Genomic DNA, 18,722 nt, shown 5'->3' with positions numbered 1-18,722 from the left:
TGGAGAGAACAGGTCAGTCTAGCCTGTGTATTCTGTCCAAGAGCCACACTTCAGGATGTGGTACATGTACCATAGTATCACTCAGGTCGAGAGAGAACAGGTCAGTCTAGCCTGTGTATTCTGTCCAAGAGCCACACTTCAGGATGTGGTACATGTACCATAGTATCACTCAGGTCTGGAGAGAACAGGTCAGTCTAGCCTGTGTATTCTGTCCAAGAGCCACACTTCAGGATGTGGTACATGTACCATAGTATCACTCAGGTCGAGAGAGAACAGGTCAGTCTAGCCTGTGTATTCTGTCCAAGAGTCACATTTCAGGATGTGGTACAATGTACCATAGTATCACTCAGGTCGAGAGAGAACAGGTCAGTCTAGCCTGTGTATTCTGTCCAAGAGTCACATTTCAGGATGTGGTACAATGTACCATAGTATCACTCAGGTCGAGAGAGAACAGGTCAGTCTAGCCTGTGTATCTTGTCCAAGAACCACACTTCAGGGCCTGGTACAATGTACCATAGTATCACTCAGGTCGAGCGAGAACAGGTCAGTCTAGCCTGTGTACTCTGTCCAAGAGCCACAAATCAGGATGTGGTACAATGTAACCTCTCCATGGTCTAGTGGATAGAGCATCTACTTGGGGAGCAGAAGGTGGGTTGTTCAATCCCCTGGTTGTGTCATATGAAAAGATGCTATTTACTAAGATGGTTTTGTTGTCACCCTGCTTAAGGGAATAAAACAAGGACTGATTGCAATGGAGTCAGTATGCTGTCTCTGAGTAGGGTATCGATATTGAACTGTGGCTTCTCAGTGGGCTAGCACTATAAAACTTGTATAAGTCCTGATTAGTACAAATAGCCACACACACATGCATGCCCGTAACTATGTATGTGAAATAATCTTATATAGGCCTGGACTCAACTATATATTGCTCATGCTATCAACCACTTCTAACCTGGCCCAGTTATGTACAGGTCGTGGTAGTATTGTTTAAGTCACATGACCTCCCCACAGTATGGTAATGCCTGGACTCAACTCAATATTGCTCATGCTGTCAACCACTGCTTACCTGGCCCAATTATGTACAGGTCGTGGTAGTATTGTTTAAGTAATAACTGTGGCATTAAACAATATTCACTCCATCGCACCCTCTCTTGGTTAACTTGTTCTCAGCACTGACCCTCACAATATGCATTGACAGCCCACACATATCAAATTAGCCCTCATCATCACAGACAGGTCTCCAAATCATCAATGTTATCTAAAATGCATTTCGTGTATCACAATACTGGGAGTTTGAAATCATGTACTGGACTTAATGCATACATGGACGGGCTTGTCACTGGGTGCTCCAGCACTGAGAACAAGACCCTATAGGATAACATTCAGCGTGGAGTGAAAACAAACACTCCGTATTCTTCAATCAAACCCCACAAGTAGTGTCTTGTTTAAAATGTAAATGATAAGAAGCTGTATAAGGGATACTCGCAAGTTTAAACAGTGGACGTACACAAGTCAGCTTCCGCCTGTGTTCCATTAGGTACAAGCAATGCAGATTATATTGTAAACAATGCAATGTGTCGATTGAAACATGAAACCAATGGCTCACTCATGCGAATTAGATCACCATGTAACTAGATACTGTAGGTTGTTGTGTGTTCACAGGATATTTTCACATGGGACAGGCAGTGTTCAGTGATTGCGAATTCAGTATTCTGATTTTGGTTAGTAAACTTCAAAACATTTCTGCTGACTAATCCAAAATTATTTTCGGTGCACATTCTTCTTTGGAACGTCATAGATGGCATATTTAGGTAAGACTCTTGTGCACTCTCCTTATTACCTATAAACTAGTTTTCGGCTTATTTTTCTCCTTTTGGTATTTTTTTATTCATGACTATTGTAACTTCAACATACTTGTCCTTAATCTGTTGGAACCCTCTCATCTTCGTCAACACTTTGGGGAAATGAATTCTGGTAATAACAATACTGGGAACACTACATTAAAATCTGAACAAGAAAAAGTTACTATGCAAGAAACACTAAATGAATATATGGAACTGAATGATAGTAAGATTTTGATAACAAATTTGAATAATTACACTGCTGTCTACCTGAGTGTCTTCAGATTTTGATGAAATCTGGAGAAGTAGGTTATGAAATCATTTCTTCGGTGCTTTAGTGATGATAATGAACAGGGAGTTGCGAATGCTTAAACCGGCACACAGGTTGTAGGTAGAAGAGGATTAGGCGACATTGTGAGAGGATTACTCAGTAGCTGGAATGTGTTGATGCGGTGTCTTCATCATTTGCTCAGGTGTTGGTTCAAGGTGTAGGAGATTAGGAACAATTACAGATACAGGGCAGTGTATGGTAAGTAGGCTGGTGGTGTAGGTGTGAAGCTGGATCTGTCGTAAGGGGGTACGGGTGACATGACCTGTGAAGATCCGGGGTAGAATAGGTCTTCATCAACCCATGCTTGCCGTAAAAGGCGACTATGCTTGTGGTAAAAGGCTACTGACGGGATCGGGTGGTCAGGCTCCCTGACTTGGTCGATGCTTGTCATCATATCCCAATTGCCTGGATCGATGCTCATGATGTTGTCAATCACTGGATTGTCTGGTCCAGACTTGATTATTTACAGACTGCCGTCATATAGCTGGAATATTGCTGAGTGCGGCGTTAAACAACGAATAAACAAACAAACAACGGGTGACAAAATGGTCTAAGTTGCTGCAGCTGCATGAAACCTGCTTCGTAGAGTTCAGTGCCTTAGACTTGTCAGGATCCACTGATAATCTTTTCAAAAAGGTGGTAAACTCGGATTAGTATGACAGTGACGTCACTTCAGACTTAGAATTCCGCTCAGATGGGACAAACATGTGTCTGCATCGACCTCGTCACATGACCGCGCCTTCTCCTGGTCCGTGACATGACACTGTTCACAAGACTACCCATCCGACACAATGTTCTAAATTGTCTGTTTTCGTTAATAGAAGTCATATAGACCGCATTTTTGTCATGAACAGCAAAAATTTCACAATGTTAGTTCTGACTAGGGTGAGTTGGTCATGTTGTTTTTGAGCTAGCATGCAGAATAGGGATTGCAGTCCATCCTATGGAGACCAAACTCTGGACATTGTAGCGTGTGCTCTGTAAGGAACAAATTAGGACATTGTGTCTATGTAATTAGGGAAAGCATTAACTGATTGATTAATGTACATCATCAAATTTGTGTTAGCAGACAAATAAAGTGGTGTTTGAATGACTTGACTGCCAATTTGCCAAAGCCCGGTCCGCCATTACGACACTTGTGAGAAAATGTAACCAATCTTGCGATGCTGAATTGCAAGGGAACAAATTGTAAAAAACCCAATATTTCATCAGTGATCGGTTGGTTCATTTCCAACCATGGAATCTCATGAAGTTGGTGATCGATGACTTGCTATGAGTTTATTTTTATGAAGTTGCGACAGATAATAATGTTAAATAAAGTCCAGTAACATCGATGCTGCAGGGCTTATTTCGATTGCAACCTTTTCAAAATGATTGTATTATTTTCCAATACAATAAAATATCCTTCAACAATTTTGTCATTTAGTTGTAGTTTTTACATGAAGGATGCTCTGAAAGAATGCAGTAATGTAAGATGGGTTATTCCCATTCAATATCAATAATTTCACAATACTCCATTTCTTTTTTTGAACCACTGTTTTTTATTCAATTAAAGTGAATATCCAACGCCATCTACCAGCGAATGAGTGAATGTTGTTTTCTGCCACAGTCAGAAGTATTGCAGCCATATCCTTGCAGTCTGTTAATGATGTAATAGCTGGACTTACTAGTTATTGGTATTAAATGAGTGACTCACGTCACTGGAGCACGATGACACACAATCAGCCATGTCAGACATTGTGACCGCTCAATCCACATCAGTTGGCTAATATATCTATATATAAAAAATAAAACTATATAAATATAAAAAATGTCAACCCCAGAGAATAACCAGGCTTGATCATCCACCGAAACATACTCCATTGGGTGTAAAAGGCAAGATTATGGGAAACTTATGTGAATTATAGGTCACTCGAAATCAGTGATGACACCAGGTGTTCACAAAAAGGGGTAAGCTTGTCCTGCCCTATAAGCATGGGGTACTGGGTACCTCTTCAGCCCAAGAATCTCCACAGAATACCCTGTCCTCCTGAAAACATGCTAGTCAAAGACTGGTGGACAAGCTGTTTCCTACACTGCTGTGCGACATAGTTGTTATATTGTTATAGTATCAAAATAAGACAATCTAATAGCAATCGATACAGCCATTAGTCCAAGTGAATATCTTGAATTTTATCTTTCTCTGGTCTGGAATGAGCTGTAGATTTGCTGGATCCAATAGTGTCTATGTATGTGCACAAGGCAAGTGCTTCTCTACAACATGCTCAGATGGAGTCGTCAAGTAATGTTTCGACTGCATCATGTATTCCGATGAGATTTCATTAGCACCATTTACATACAAAGTAAGTAGTAATTGAAAGATGAATAGCATGACAAAATAATCTGGTTATATTGACATTGAAAATGCCCATGATAGTTCATTATTCATACAAGAAGCGCCATTCACCCAAGCAACATCGGTCCAACTTTCCTGATGAGGCAGTACCATTTTCCATCAACAGTCTCCTGGGGCCTCATTTGCGGAGACTGGGATCGCTCCAATTCTTAAGAGGAGGGTTCTTTTATTTTTGTCTGATGGATATTGAATCCAGTCAATGCTGCAGTATAATGGTTATTTGCACTGATTCATCAGTTTGTATGTTGGTGGGAATTTACCCACCAATGGGTCATTCCTGCTTGGATTGCTGTAATGTTTTCAGAAGGAATTGATTTGCTGCCATGGTGTGTGGAGACCGTTTTGATGCTTGCCGATCAAGTGGCCATTGGGCAGCGGGTCAGTTTTGTTGATACATCAAAAGTCCACTGACCGCAGTTAAAGGGCTTCGGAACTCTGCGTGATGGTAATTGGGCATTGTCATTGACGCTTGTGGATTGCCATCTTTATTGAGTGACGTTGGGAGGTTAGGGATATTGGCACTTCAGTTGATATTTGTTCAACCTGGAGGCTGAATGATGAACTGCCTGTGCTTTGTTCAGATCTACTGAATCACTTCAATTCGGATATTTTAGTTTGTATGGATTTTTCATTTTGAAAAAAAAATATGGTTCAGTCTTCAAGGATTATCTGGGTGTATAAACAAACAGGGAAGAGTATGATGATTGGATAGAATGGTTCCTCTTCAATTTCAATTTTTTTTTTAAATGTCTAGAGGTAGCACACTGGTTAATGTGTTGTCTCTATGAACACATAAGGTCAAGGTTCAGTTTCCCAGATATTTGTTTCTTTAAGCAGCTCCAAGTAAACTTGACGTTCTGTCATCAATCCTGAAGTGTCCTGAAAGTTTTGTTTGTTGTTTAATGCTGTAGTCAGCAATATTCAACTATATTTTGGTGGTCTGTAAATAATCTTGACCAGAAAATCCAATCCAGTGATTGATATGATGAGCATCTATGCAATTGGGATAGGATGACATGCATCAACCAAGTCAGCAAGCCTGATCAACTGATCCCGTTATTCGCCTCTTACAACAAGCATAGTCACCACTTACGACAAGCATGTATTGCTGAAGAACTTTTCTAACCCGGATCTTCACGGGTTTTATATGGGGGTGATGTAGCTCAGTGGTTAAAACATCACACCAAACACCTGGGTTCAATTCCCCAAATTGGTACAATGTTTCAACCCAAACCTGAGTAGCCTAGTCATCCAAGTCATCAAATTTGCTGTGCAGAGTTCCGTCCCTTGGGGATGCCTGAAACCTATGGGTTCAAATTCCAGTTCACCACGATTGTGTTCCTAGATTTCTAAGCACCATACCTGTGCCTGTGGGTTTCACCAAAGCGGCAAACGTCTGAGACCTGCATCACTTCGGGATTTCCTCCCACAGTAAGCTGACATGCCATGATATAGCTTGAATACTGTTCAGCTCACTCACTCACTGATATTGCTTCATCACGATAGGCTGATATATTGCCGATATGACGTTAGATATTAACTCACTCACTCACTGATATTGCTTCGTCACAATATGGCTGAAATATTGCCGATATGACGTAAAATATTAACTCACTCACTCACTGATATTGCTTTGTCACGATAGGCTGAAATATTGCCAATGTGACATTAAATATTGACTCACTCACTCACTGATATTGCTGGGACATGGCTAAAACACTAAACAATACTCACTCACTTGCAATGAAGGTAGCAAGACGGACTGTATGTCCTCATCCGCGAATTGCATATAACTTACGTACTCAAGTAGAAAGAGGAATGAACTTTCAGGTCGGGGGTTTTCTCAGACAGCAAGGGATGCTATGAGGCTTGCAGTGCATTCAGGATCTCATGTAATGCTAATTAGGTTTTCATTTCCCTGGCTAGGGGCATGCAGCTTTAAATCTGCTGTGCAGTTGTGTAGGAGCAAGCATGTATTTCCCCAAACCAAATGTAAGGAGAGCAGACTGGAAGTGATGTAATGATTTCTGGGACCTTGCGGAAATTGCAGTCTAAGGGGTTACTTGCAAACACTCTTCTAGTTCAATACATGTACAAGTTAGCCCATAGTGGGGAAGGGAAGAAGGTTAGGGAAGAATATGTTCCTGGGCCCTTTTCCACAAAGTGATCTTAGCACTAAGACTTAGACCAGAAAAATGTTAAAGTTGCTTTGTACCACTGACCCTAGATTATAGGAAGGTAAAGCTAACTAAAAAAGAGTCCCACAGATGTCTGAATGGGATCAGTAAGACTGGCCACAGATGTCTGAATAGGATCAGTAAGACTGGCCACAGATGTCTGAATAGGATCAGTAAGACTGGCCACAGATGTCTGAATAGGATCAGTAAGACTGGCCACAGATGTCTGAATAGGATCAGTAAGACTGGCCACAGATGTCTGAATGGGATCAGTAAGACTGTCCACATAATGTCTGAATGGGATCAGTGAGACTGCCCACAGATGTCTGAATGGGATCAGTAAGACTGTCCACAGATGTCTGAATTGGATCAGTGAGACTGTCAACAGATGTCTGAATGGGATCACTGAGACAGTCCACAGATGTCTGAATGGGATCAATAAGACTGCCCACATCTCCCCAGATGATCTTGTGGTAGTTCATCTACCTCTAGGCTGGGTGGGCAACTGCGCCCTATCTGATTTTTGTGAGCTATTTGCAGTCCATTAATATTCATGATAACATTATGAACTCCATTAAAACTATTTGTCCATGAGCAAATTTAACAATTTTGTTGTGTTAGTGGGTTATTTTGGTCAACTTGCCTGAAGCGCATCCCTGGCAGATCCTCAGCAACTTTTTCTTTTTGAGTATCATTTCAGTTATAGTATTGGGTATTTAGAAAATGTGTGTACAACTGATTGCTAACTTCCTGCTCAGTTTACCAGATAATTACACATTGTAATCTTAATCTATGCATATAGAACAATGCCTAGCATAACAGGAGACACAAATGAAATTGTAAATTATCCTGTCTGGTGATATTTTATGCAAATTAAAAATTTTCTTGGACCAGGTTTGTTATCTCCTGTCGTTCAATTGATGCAATACAATGTATTTTTTTACTGAGCACAATAAACAAAAATCAATTTCCCTGAAACTTATACCCGACAAGGGAGCAGACATCATACCGAGTGTGCACTATGCACAATACAATATGGCACATGAATGTGTTGAGGTTTAAATTACATTTGCTCCAAAGTATACAGATAAGTCAGACACTAGTAAGGTCCGAAAACATTCTATGTTTGTTTCCTGTTTCCAAACTGACTAGACCGCCTCCGTGGTCTTGTGGTAGAGCGTCCGCCCGGAGAGCGGAAGGTCCAGGGTTCGATCCTGGGCCGCGTCATACAAAAAGACGTTAAAAGATTGTACTTGTTGTTACCCTGTCTGGCGCTCGGCATTAAGGGGCTAAAACAAGGACTGGTCGGCTCGGAGTCAGTATACTGTATCTGAGTGGGGTATTCATGTTAAACTGCGGCATGGTATCTCAGTGAGCTAGCACTATAAATCGGCATCAGTCCGGACTAGTACAAGCAGCCACACACACACATACACGTGCATGCACGTCGCTATATAAGTGCAATAATCTTGGACGCAACGTTAAACCCAATTTCACCTCACCTCACCTCCAAACTGACTATAATCTGAAGCCTCTGACCCAAACTGTAATTTTTGATAGAAACAAATAACTCAATTTAAATTGAAAAGGAGCCCCAGTCAGATGAGAGATTTACCCTAAACCTGAGGAAAATCTAGACTTTCTTCATTTAGGGCTTTTGCATTACAGAAAGGGTTGGGTGTAATGGGTAAATAATATAGTTCAGAGACTGTGAGACAGACTAAACCTAAACCTATTTTCTCTGCAGTTGCACCATCTTGGCATTATACATATTTTATGCCACGAGCATATATATGTTGCACTAAACTATAGATACCAGTCGTTGTCTTCATAGGAAAGCAGACTCTTGCTGACATTCTGAAGATTACCGTTGGGTGGCTGACTAGCCTAGCTCTTCACAGTTTCATTCCAAGCATTGTTGAGGTTCGCCCCTATTTGACCATCGTCACTTCAGGCTTCTCCCCACATTAAGCTGACCCACTGGGATAAACTATAATACTTTTCAAAGTGGCATTAAAACAACATCACTTGACTCACTATCAAAACACATTTGTTCTTGTGCTCATCATTTATTGACCTAAACACACAATCAAGACCACAATTTTCCCACATCCAACCTCTCATGGGGATTCTGTGTTCGACTAAGTCCCCAGCAACCCATGCTGGCTGTAAGAAGCGACCCTGTGGGGATTACGGTTAGACAAGGTCCCCAGCAACCTTTTCTGGCCGTGAGAAAACCCTGTGGAGATTCTGTGTTACGCTAAGTCCCCAGCAACCCATGCTGTCTGTAAGAAGTGACACTGTGGGGATTACGGTTAGACAAGGTCCCCAGCAACCTAAACTGGCTGTAAGAAGTAACACTGTGGGGATTACGGTTAGACAAGGTCCCAAACAACCCATGCTGGCTGTAAGAAGCGACCACGTGGGGATTACGGTTAGACAAGGTCCCCAGCAACCTATACTGGCTGTAAGAAGCGACCACATGGGGATTACGGTTAGACAAGGTCACCAGCAACCTATACTGGCCGTAAGAAGTGACACTGTGGGGATTACGGTCAGACAAGGTCCCCAGCAACCCATGGTGGCTGTAAGAAGTTACACTGTGGGGATTACGGTTAGACAAGGTCCCCAGCAACCCATGCTGGCTGTAAGAAGTTACACTGTGGGGATTACGGTTAGACAAGGTCCCCAGCAACCCATGCTGGCTGTAAGAAGTTACACTGTGGGGATTACGGTTAGACAAGGTCCCCAGCAACCTATACTGGCCGTAAGAAGTGACACTATGGGGATTACGGTTAGACAAGGTCCCCAGCAACCCATGCTGGCTGTAAGAAGTGACACTGTGGGGATTACGGTTAGACAAGGTCCCCAGCAACCCATGCTGGCTGTAAGAAGTGACACTGTGGGGATTACGGTTAGACAAGGTCCCCAGCAACCCATGCTGGCTGTAAGAAGTTACACTGTGGGGATTACGGTTAGACAAGGTCCCCAGCAACCTATACTGGCTGTAAGAAGTGACACTGTGGGGATTATGGTTAGACAAGGTCCCCAGCAACCTATACTGGCTGTAAGAAGTGACACTGTGGGGATTACAGTTAGACAAGGTCCCCAGCAACCCATGCTGGCTGTAAGAAGTTACACTGTGGGGATTACGGTTAGACAAGGTCCCCAGCAACCTATACTGGCCGTAAGAAGTGACACTATGGGGATTACGGTTAGACAAGGTCCCCAGCAACCCATGCTGGCTGTAAGAAGTGACACTGTGGGGATTACGGTTAGACAAGGTCCCCAGCAACCCATGCTGGCTGTAAGAAGTGACACTGTGGGGATTACGGTTAGACAAGGTCCCCAGCAACCCATGCTGGCTGTAAGAAGTTACACTGTGGGGATTACGGTTAGACAAGGTCCCCAGCAACCTATACTGGCTGTAAGAAGTGACACTGTGGGGATTATGGTTAGACAAGGTCCCCAGCAACCTATACTGGCTGTAAGAAGTGACACTGTGGGGATTACAGTTAGACAAGGACCCCAGCAACCCATGCTGGCTGTAAGAAACGACACTGTTGGGATTACAGTTAGACAAGGTCCCAAGCAACCTATACTGGCTGTAAGAAGTGACACTGTTGGGATTACAGTTAGACAAGGTCCCAAGCAACCTATACTGGCTGTAAGAAGTGACACTGTTGGGATTACAGTTAGACAAGGTCCCAAGCAACCTATACTGGCTGTAAGAAGTGACACTGTTGGGATTACAGTTAGACAAGGTCCCCAGCAACCTATACTGGCTGTAAGAAGCGACCCCGTGGGGATTACGGTTAGACAAGGTCCCCAGCAACCCATGCTGGCTGTAAGAAGTGACACTGTGGGGATTACAGTTAGACAAGGTCCCAAGCAACCTATACTGGCTGTAAGAAGTGACACTGTTGGGATTACAGTTAGACAAGGTCCCAAGCAACCTATACTGGCTGTAAGAAGTGACACTGTTGGGATTACGGTTAGACAAGGTCCCCAGCAACCCATGCTGGCTGTAAGAAGTGACACTGTGGGGATTACAGTTAGACAAGGACCCCAGCAACCCATGCTGGCTGTAAGAAGCGACACTGTGGGGATTACAGTTAGACAAGGACCCCAGCAACCCATGCTGGCTGTAAGAAACGACACTGTTGGGATTACAGTTAGACAAGGTCCCAAGCAACCTATACTGGCTGTAAGAAGTGACACTGTTGGGATTACAGTTAGACAAGGTCCCAAGCAACCTATACTGGCTGTAAGAAGTGACACTGTTGGGATTACGGTTAGACAAGGTCACCAGCAACCTATACTGGCCGTAAGAAGCGACCACATGGGGATTACGGTTAGACAAGGTCACCAGCAACCTATACTGGCCGTAAGAAGCGACCACATGGGGATTACGGTTAGACAAGGTCACCAGCAACCTATACTGGCCGTAAGAAGCGACCACATGGGGATTACGGTTAGACAAGGTCCCCAGCAACCTATACTAACTGTAAGAAGTGACACTGTGGGGATTCCGTGTGAAGCTAGGCCCCCAGCAACCCACGCTGGCCGTAAGAAGCGACCCTGTGGGGAAGCTGTGTTATGCTAAGTCCCCAGCAACCCATGCTGGTCATAAGAAGCGACCCTGTGGGGATTCCGTGTTACGCTAAGTCCCCAGCAACCCATGCTGGTCATAAGAAGCGACCCTGTGGGGATTCCGTGTTACGCTAAGTCCCCAGCAACCCATGCTGGCCGTAAGAAGCGGCCCTGTGGGGATTCCTTGTTAAGCTAAGTCCAGCAACCCATGCTGGCCGTAAGAAGCAGCCCTGTGGGGATTCCGTGTTAAGCTAAGCCCCCAGCAACCCATGCTGGTCATAAGAAGCGACCCTGTGGGGATTCCGTGTTACGCTAAGTCCCCAGCAACCCATGCTGGCCGTAAGAAGCGGCCCTGTGGGGATTCCGTGTTAAGCTAAGTCCAGCAACCCATGCTGGCCGTAAGAAGCGGCCCTGTGGGGATTCTGTGTTAAGCTAAGTCCCCAGCAACCCATGCTAGCTGTAAGAAGTGACCCCGTGGGGATTACGGTTAGACAAGGTCCCCAGCAACCCATGCTGGCTGTAAGAAGCGGCCCTGTGGGGATTCCATGTTAAGCTAAGTCCCCAGCAACCCATGCTGGCTGTAAGAAGTGACACTGTGGGGATTACGGTTAGACAAGGTCCCCAGCAACCTATACTGGCTGTAAGAAGTGACACTGTGGGGATTACGGTTAGACAAGGTCCCCAGCAACCTATACTGGCCGTAAGAAGTGACACTGTGGGGATTACGGTTAGACAAGGTCCCCAGCAACCTATACTGGCCGTAAGAAGTGACACTGTGGGGATTACGGTTAGACAAGGTCCCCAGCAACCCATACTGGCTGTAAGAAGTGACACTGTGGGGATTACAGTTAGACAAGGTCCCCAGCAACCTATACTAACTGTAAGAAGCGACCACATGGGGATTACGGTTAGACAAGGTCCCTAGCAACCTATACTGGCTGTAAGAAGTGACACTGTGGGGATTCCGTGTTAAGCTAAGTCCCCAGCAACCCATGCTGGTCATAAGAAGCGACCCTGTGGGGATTCCGTGTTACGCTAAGTCCCCAGCAACCCATGCTGGTCATAAGAAGCGACCCTGTGGGGATTCCGTGTTACGCTAAGTCCCGAGCAACCCATGCTGGTCATAAGAAGCGACCCTGTGGGGATTCCGTGTTACGCTAAGTCCCCAGCAACCCATGCTGGTCATAAGAAGCGACCCTGTGGGGATTCCGTGTTACGCTAAGTCCCCGGCAACCCATGCTGGCCGTAAGAAGCGGCCCTGTGGGGATTCCGTGTTAAGCTAAGTCCCCAGCAACCCATGCTGGCCGTAAGAAGCGGCCCTGTGGGGATTCCGTGTTAAGCTAAGTCCCCAGCAACCCATGCTGGCTGTAAGAAGCGGCCCTGTGGGGATTCCGTGTTAAGCTAAGTCCCCAGCAACCCATGCTGGCCGTAAGAAGCGGCCCTGTGGGGATTCCGTTTAAGCTAAGTCCCCAGCAACCCATGCTGGCCGTAAGAAGCGGCCCTGTGGGGATTCCGTGTTAAGCTAAGTCCCCAGCAACCCATGCTGGCCGTAAGAAGCGGCCCTGTGGGGATTCCGTGTGAAGCTAAGTCCCCAGCTACCCATGCTGGCCGTAAGAAGCGGCCCTGTGGGGATTCCGTTTAAGCTAAGTCCCCAGCAACCCATGCTGGCCGTAAGAAGCGGCCCTGTGGGGATTCCGTGTTAAGCTAAGTCCCCAGCAACCCATGCTGGCCGTAAGAAGTGGCCCTGTAGGGATTCCGTGTGAAGCTAAGTCCCCAGCAACCCATGCTGGCTATAGGAAGCTGCCCTGTGGGGATTCCGTGTAAAGCTAAGTCCCCAGCAACCCATGCTGGCCGTAAGAAGCGACCCTGTGGGGATTCGGTGTGAAGCTAAGTCCCCAGCAACCCATGCTGGCCGTAAGAAGCGGCCCTGTAGGGATTCCGTGTGAAGCTAAGTCCCCAGCAACCCATGCTGGCCGTAAGAAGCGGCCCTGTGGGGATTCCGTGTAAAGCTAAGTCCCCAGCAACCCATGCTGGCCGTAAGAAGCGACCCTGTGGGGATTCCATGCTAAGCTAAGTCCCCAGCAACCCATGCTGGCTGTAAGAAGCGATCCTCAAGGGATTCCGGGTTAGACAAGGTCTCCAGCAACCCATGCTGGTCGTAAGAAGCGGCCCTGTGGGGATTCCGTTTAAGCTAAGTCCCCAGCAACCCATGCTGGCCGTAAGAAGCGGCCCTGTGGGGATTCCATGTTAAGCTAAGTCCCCAGCAACCCATGCTGGCCGTAAGAAGCGACCCTGTGGGGATTCGGTGTGAAGCTAAGTCCCCAGCAACCCATGCTGGCCGTAAGAAGCGGCCCTGTAGGGATTCCGTGTGAAGCTAAGTCCCCAGCAACCCATGCTGGCCGTAAGAAGCGGCCCTGTGGGGATTCCGTGTAAAGCTAAGTCCCCAGCAACCCATGCTGGCCGTAAGAAGCGACCCTGTGGGGATTCCATGCTAAGCTAAGTCCCCAGCAACCCATGCTGGCTGTAAGAAGCGATCCTCAAGGGATTCCGGGTTAGACAAGGTCTCCAGCAACCCATGCTGGTCGTAAGAAGCGGCCCTGTGGGGATTCTGTGTGAAGCTAAGTCCCCAGCAACCGATGCTGGTCGTAAGAGGCGATCCTAAAGGGATTCTGGGTTTGACAAGGTCCCCAGCAACCCATGCTGGTTTTAAGGGGCTGTTGGAGATGGGAAACTGAAAAACAGGATTATAATCAGATACCCAAAGATGCAGGAATTAAACTGTATGATTTATACCCATGACTAAAGGTCAAAACTGTGCCTCATAATACCCTAGGTGGGCACAATGTGTAATTCTATATGGGTACTATGTGTGACCCTATATGGGTACAATGTAATTCTATATGGGTACAATGTGTGACCCTATATGGGTAGAATATGTGACCCAATATGGGTACAATGTGTGACCCTATATGGGTGCAATGTGTGATCCTATATGGGTACAATTTGTGATCCTATAAGGGTACAATGTGTGATTCTAAAAGCGTACAATGTGTAATTCTATATGGGTACAATGTGTGATCCTATATGGGTACAATGTGTGATCCTATAAGTGTACAACATATAATTCTATATGGGTACAATATGTGACCCTATATTGCTACAATGTGTGATCCTATATGGGCAAAATGTGTGACCCTATATGGGTACAATGTGTGACCCTATATGGGCAAAATATGTGACACTATATTGGTGCAATGTGTGACCCTATATGAGTACCATGTGTGACCCTATATGAGTACCATGTGTGACCCTATATGGGTACAATATGTGACCCCATGAGTACAATGTGTGACCCTATATGGGTACAATGTATGACCCCATATGAGTACAATGTGTGACCCCATATGGGTACAATGTGTGATCCTATATGGGCAAAATGTGTGACCCTATATGGGTACAATGTGTGACCCTATATGAGTACCATGTGTGACCCTATATGAGTACAATTAGTGACCCTATATGGTTACAATATGTGACCCCATGAGTACAATGTGTGACTCTATATGGGGACAATGTGTGACCCTATATGGGTACAATGTATGACCCCATATGAGTACAATGTGTGACCCCATATGGGTACAATGTGTGATCCTATATGGGTACAATGTGTGACCCCGTATGGGTACAATGTGTGATCCTATATAGGTACAATGTGTGATGGCTATTTTTGGTATTCCCCTCTCACGATATTGCTAAAAGTTCCATGAAACCTAACTCACTCACTTTTGTTGCTTCAGTTGTCTTTGCAGCCATGTTTTTCCAATCTCGGACAAGCATGTTTTATTTTCGATAGCCAGTTGCAAATGTCACTGTAACAGACTGAATGATATAACTTTAAGTAGTATGAACTTACTGAAATATACCTGAAAAACATTTGTTTTTGTGACTGTATGAAACATGTTCACAATGAATGAGGGTGTCTATAATTATAGACGATCAAATTAGTCTCATATGTCATACGCAATGATATTTGCAGTAAACAAAGCCCTGCTGTTTGTTATGGCAGAACGTGCCAATGGTGACGGCTATTAACATGATTAAGTCCTTGGTATTTTGCCTGACACTTATTCTTTGCCATTCAGATTATCATGAATTAATGCAAGGGAATATTTGCACAGATTACAATTATGACAGGAGCAAATTCATGAGATGGCTGTATGTAATTTTCTCACACCCCTCACGCTAATGAAATCAAATATCGATAAACTTTATCAGTTTTTTATTACATAACGCCATTGGAATTGGAATATTTATGAAATATTCATCGTCTACAGTGTTTATTTATGACGTAATCAATCGCATTTTGTGACTACGGGAAGCTTGAAGCTAGCTTAACACTTTTGATAGAGAGTGTCTCCCTCGGTCTGATTTACATCCTTATTTTACACATAATTGTCTGTGTGTGAGGCATGATGGCGTTATTAGCATGCCACCTGCCTAGGTCTAGCCCATTTTTCACAATCATTCCACCAAACCATTTCATCTCTATTCCACAAGTACTCCTCTGAATGTATTATTTCACTTCATTATCAAGGACAAGGCACGCTTCTGTGTCAAGGCAAAACTACAGAGAGACCTTTGTTGATCCGGAGGGGTTATGAACGACGTATTTAGCGAAATAGACACCTTTGATATGCATTTAAATGACTCTAAATTAGACATGTATCATGTTGTGTTATATCTGGGGCAGAGACGGATTTGCATAACATAGGAGGTGTAGGTTACGTAGTGCTAGCCTGTTCCTGGGCCCAGTTGCACAAAGCTATGTAAATGCCAAGATGGCATAACTCCCACACTTTAACATAGGCTTACGATAGTGGTGGCGCTAAGATCACTTTGAGCAATGGGGACCCTGGGTTGTCTCGGAGGCTGATGAATTCTAGTGGAAAAGTGGATTTTTTTATATTTAATTTCTACCCATGTGCTTTAAAGATGCAAAGTCCATATTTTTGGCGGATCATAGGTTTTTGGACATCATACGTTTTTGGACAGCCATGTTTATCGTGATTACTCGTGCCAATAACGGGGGGTGTAGCATCACACAGACATTGTAAATACTCAGATGATGGCTTGTTTTAAAGAGAAAGTTGTCTTTTATAAGTGAATGAGATGTTTTACAGTTGTTCATGTGATTAGAGAGAAAACCATGAATGTTTCTTAAGCGTCGGAAGACCAATAACACGGGGATATTATGTATAAAAACACAATGTCTGGTTTAAAATTGCTTTAAAGTATTGCAAATTTAAAGTAAGTTGTAAATCATGTTGAAGACCTGGGTTTGATTCCCTGCATAAGTACAATATATGAATTAAACCAGCTCTCGTCTCCCCCCATGGTAAGATAATGTAATAACCATATTAAGCACGTGCTCCAATAAGCTCCCCTTGACTAATTTCTAGACCAATCTGTATATAATCTTTATAAGCCCCCTGTATAAGACTGAAAGTTAACATAACAGTACATATTTTTCTTGTGTATATTACACATTTTGAACAGAAAACAACAGTGCAGAAAGGGTGATAACGAAAATAAATGACCTTCATGGATATTTGAGCGATGTTTGTTTACAAACCACACCATCTCTGAAAACTTACAAATACAGTATCTAAAGGGAATTAAACTCATTTACTCATACAATCATTGAACTAGTCAATATCGCTACAAGGAAAATAAACTCTGAAACCGCTGGTCACATTTGAACACATTCATTTTGTTATTTTCCTGAAAACGTGATGGAAGTAGGCAACTGATTTCATTTTAATTAGTATTGGAGTGCGTGAATTATAGAATTCCCTGCATGTTACACCTGTACTTCCTGTCTGTGTCGGTGAGACTGCCGCGTCAGATGACTATAACACGGAGGAAGTGGGTGTGATGAATTAACATGGCTGTAACCCCTCTGCCGTATCACCACTCCAGCCTGTTTTGATGTCAAGTTCATATCTCACAACCATAAATATTCAACAGGCATCATAAAATAATTCCGCTAAATTGTTAGAAAAATTAGGCCTTTAAAACAGGGCTGGGAGTCTGTGCATTTAACAGTTGATAACAATTTCAAATCATCCTCCGTCCTCCTTGTTGACATTTCGGAGTTGGGAGTTAAACATTTTTCGGCTATCGTCATAACTAGGAACAACAATGAGACCACACTAGAGTCACATGACCCTTTGACAATGTTTGGAATTGTTACAATATCGTCAGCATGTTTTATGAGACCGGAGTTCAATTTTAGCCAGAGGCTCTAAGCTAGGGTGGACCACAAGTGATTCCAAATCTACTTGGTGACTCGTTAAAAGGTTCATTTGATAGACTAGGGCGTTACTTAATTTTGGACAGCCGTAAGAAGAGCCTATTGATGATTAAATGTGGTAGAATGTGCCTGTTGGAATTGATACTCGGTCTGGAGACTAGAGTTTCAGTCTTGTGCCACTTGAGACTGGTCTCGGGCTAGATAAAGTTTCAATTACGTGCATAATCAGCCTGGATAGGTGTGGTAAAGTGGCTCGGATTTGACCTTGCTTTTACTTATGTGAAAATCAGTTTGATTTCCACTACGCAAGACATATTTTATATCCAGGGATGTACAGGACAAATCAACAGCTAGCCGTTCATACACGTCTTAAAAAGGTAAAAAACATTTTTGAAATAATTATGGCATTTTAGTATAATATTTTTTGTTATTTATTTTATTCAAAATCATATAACTACATTAATATCAATATTGTATCATTTAAATATTCATCATTCATTTGAGACACAACTTATTTTTATGTTGGACTAAAAAGTCAAACTGTGAACAGCCACTGTTTCATTTTGTGGCTCCCCTTTTATGATCATTTTACAAAATTAGTATTTACATTAATTATTAAATATTCTTGTTTATCTTTTATTCAAGACTATAATTCTTAGTTAATAGTTCTAGTGGACCACTAATATCTTTTGCTTATAAGTTATAAGAGCCAGTATTTTATTTTGTGGCTTAAAATTACCTATCTTGATCAAATGGTGGGCATGGGGGGCCCAGTCGTCTGAGACGCCGCAATTTGCTGTGCAGAGCTGCATCCCTTGGGCACGCCAGAAACCTATGATTGTGGGTTCGTATCCCGGTTCGGCCTGATTATGTTTCTAGGTTTGTCAGCACCATACTCGTGCTCGTGGGTTTCACCGAAGTGGTAAACGTCTGAGACCTGCATCACTTCGGGCCTTCCTCCCACATTAAGCTGACATGCCGCGATATAACTGGACTACTGTTAAAAGCGGCGTTAAATCCAACTCACTCACTCACTCACTCACTCACTCACTCTTGATCGAATGAATGGTAT

At 43.7% G+C, this 18,722-nt stretch overlaps 1 protein-coding gene across 5 annotated transcripts in view; it reads left to right on the top strand.

The window, feature by feature from the left end:
* The window catches only part of LOC124146494 (pleckstrin homology domain-containing family H member 1-like), a 193,448-nt gene that overhangs the window by 123,242 nt on the left and 51,484 nt on the right, over positions 1 to 18,722 (top strand). The window contains exon 1 of one of the 5 annotated variants that reach the window (XM_048403930.1): positions 17,704 to 18,027. The exons of the other annotated variants lie outside the window; for them this stretch is intronic. Coding sequence (XP_048259887.1) covers positions 17,980 to 18,027 — 48 coding nt within the window. The 5' untranslated portion in view covers positions 17,704 to 17,979. Of the gene's footprint in view, positions 1 to 17,703; positions 18,028 to 18,722 lie in introns of those variants that run through there. 5 annotated transcript variants of the gene reach the window in all.

This window comes from Haliotis rufescens, unplaced genomic scaffold, assembly GCF_023055435.1.
Source record: "Haliotis rufescens isolate VD_foot unplaced genomic scaffold, xgHalRufe1.0.p SCAF_3, whole genome shotgun sequence".
Taxonomy (NCBI): Eukaryota; Metazoa; Mollusca; class Gastropoda; order Lepetellida; family Haliotidae; genus Haliotis; species Haliotis rufescens.
This window is presented reverse-complemented; position numbering and strand designations above follow the sequence as displayed.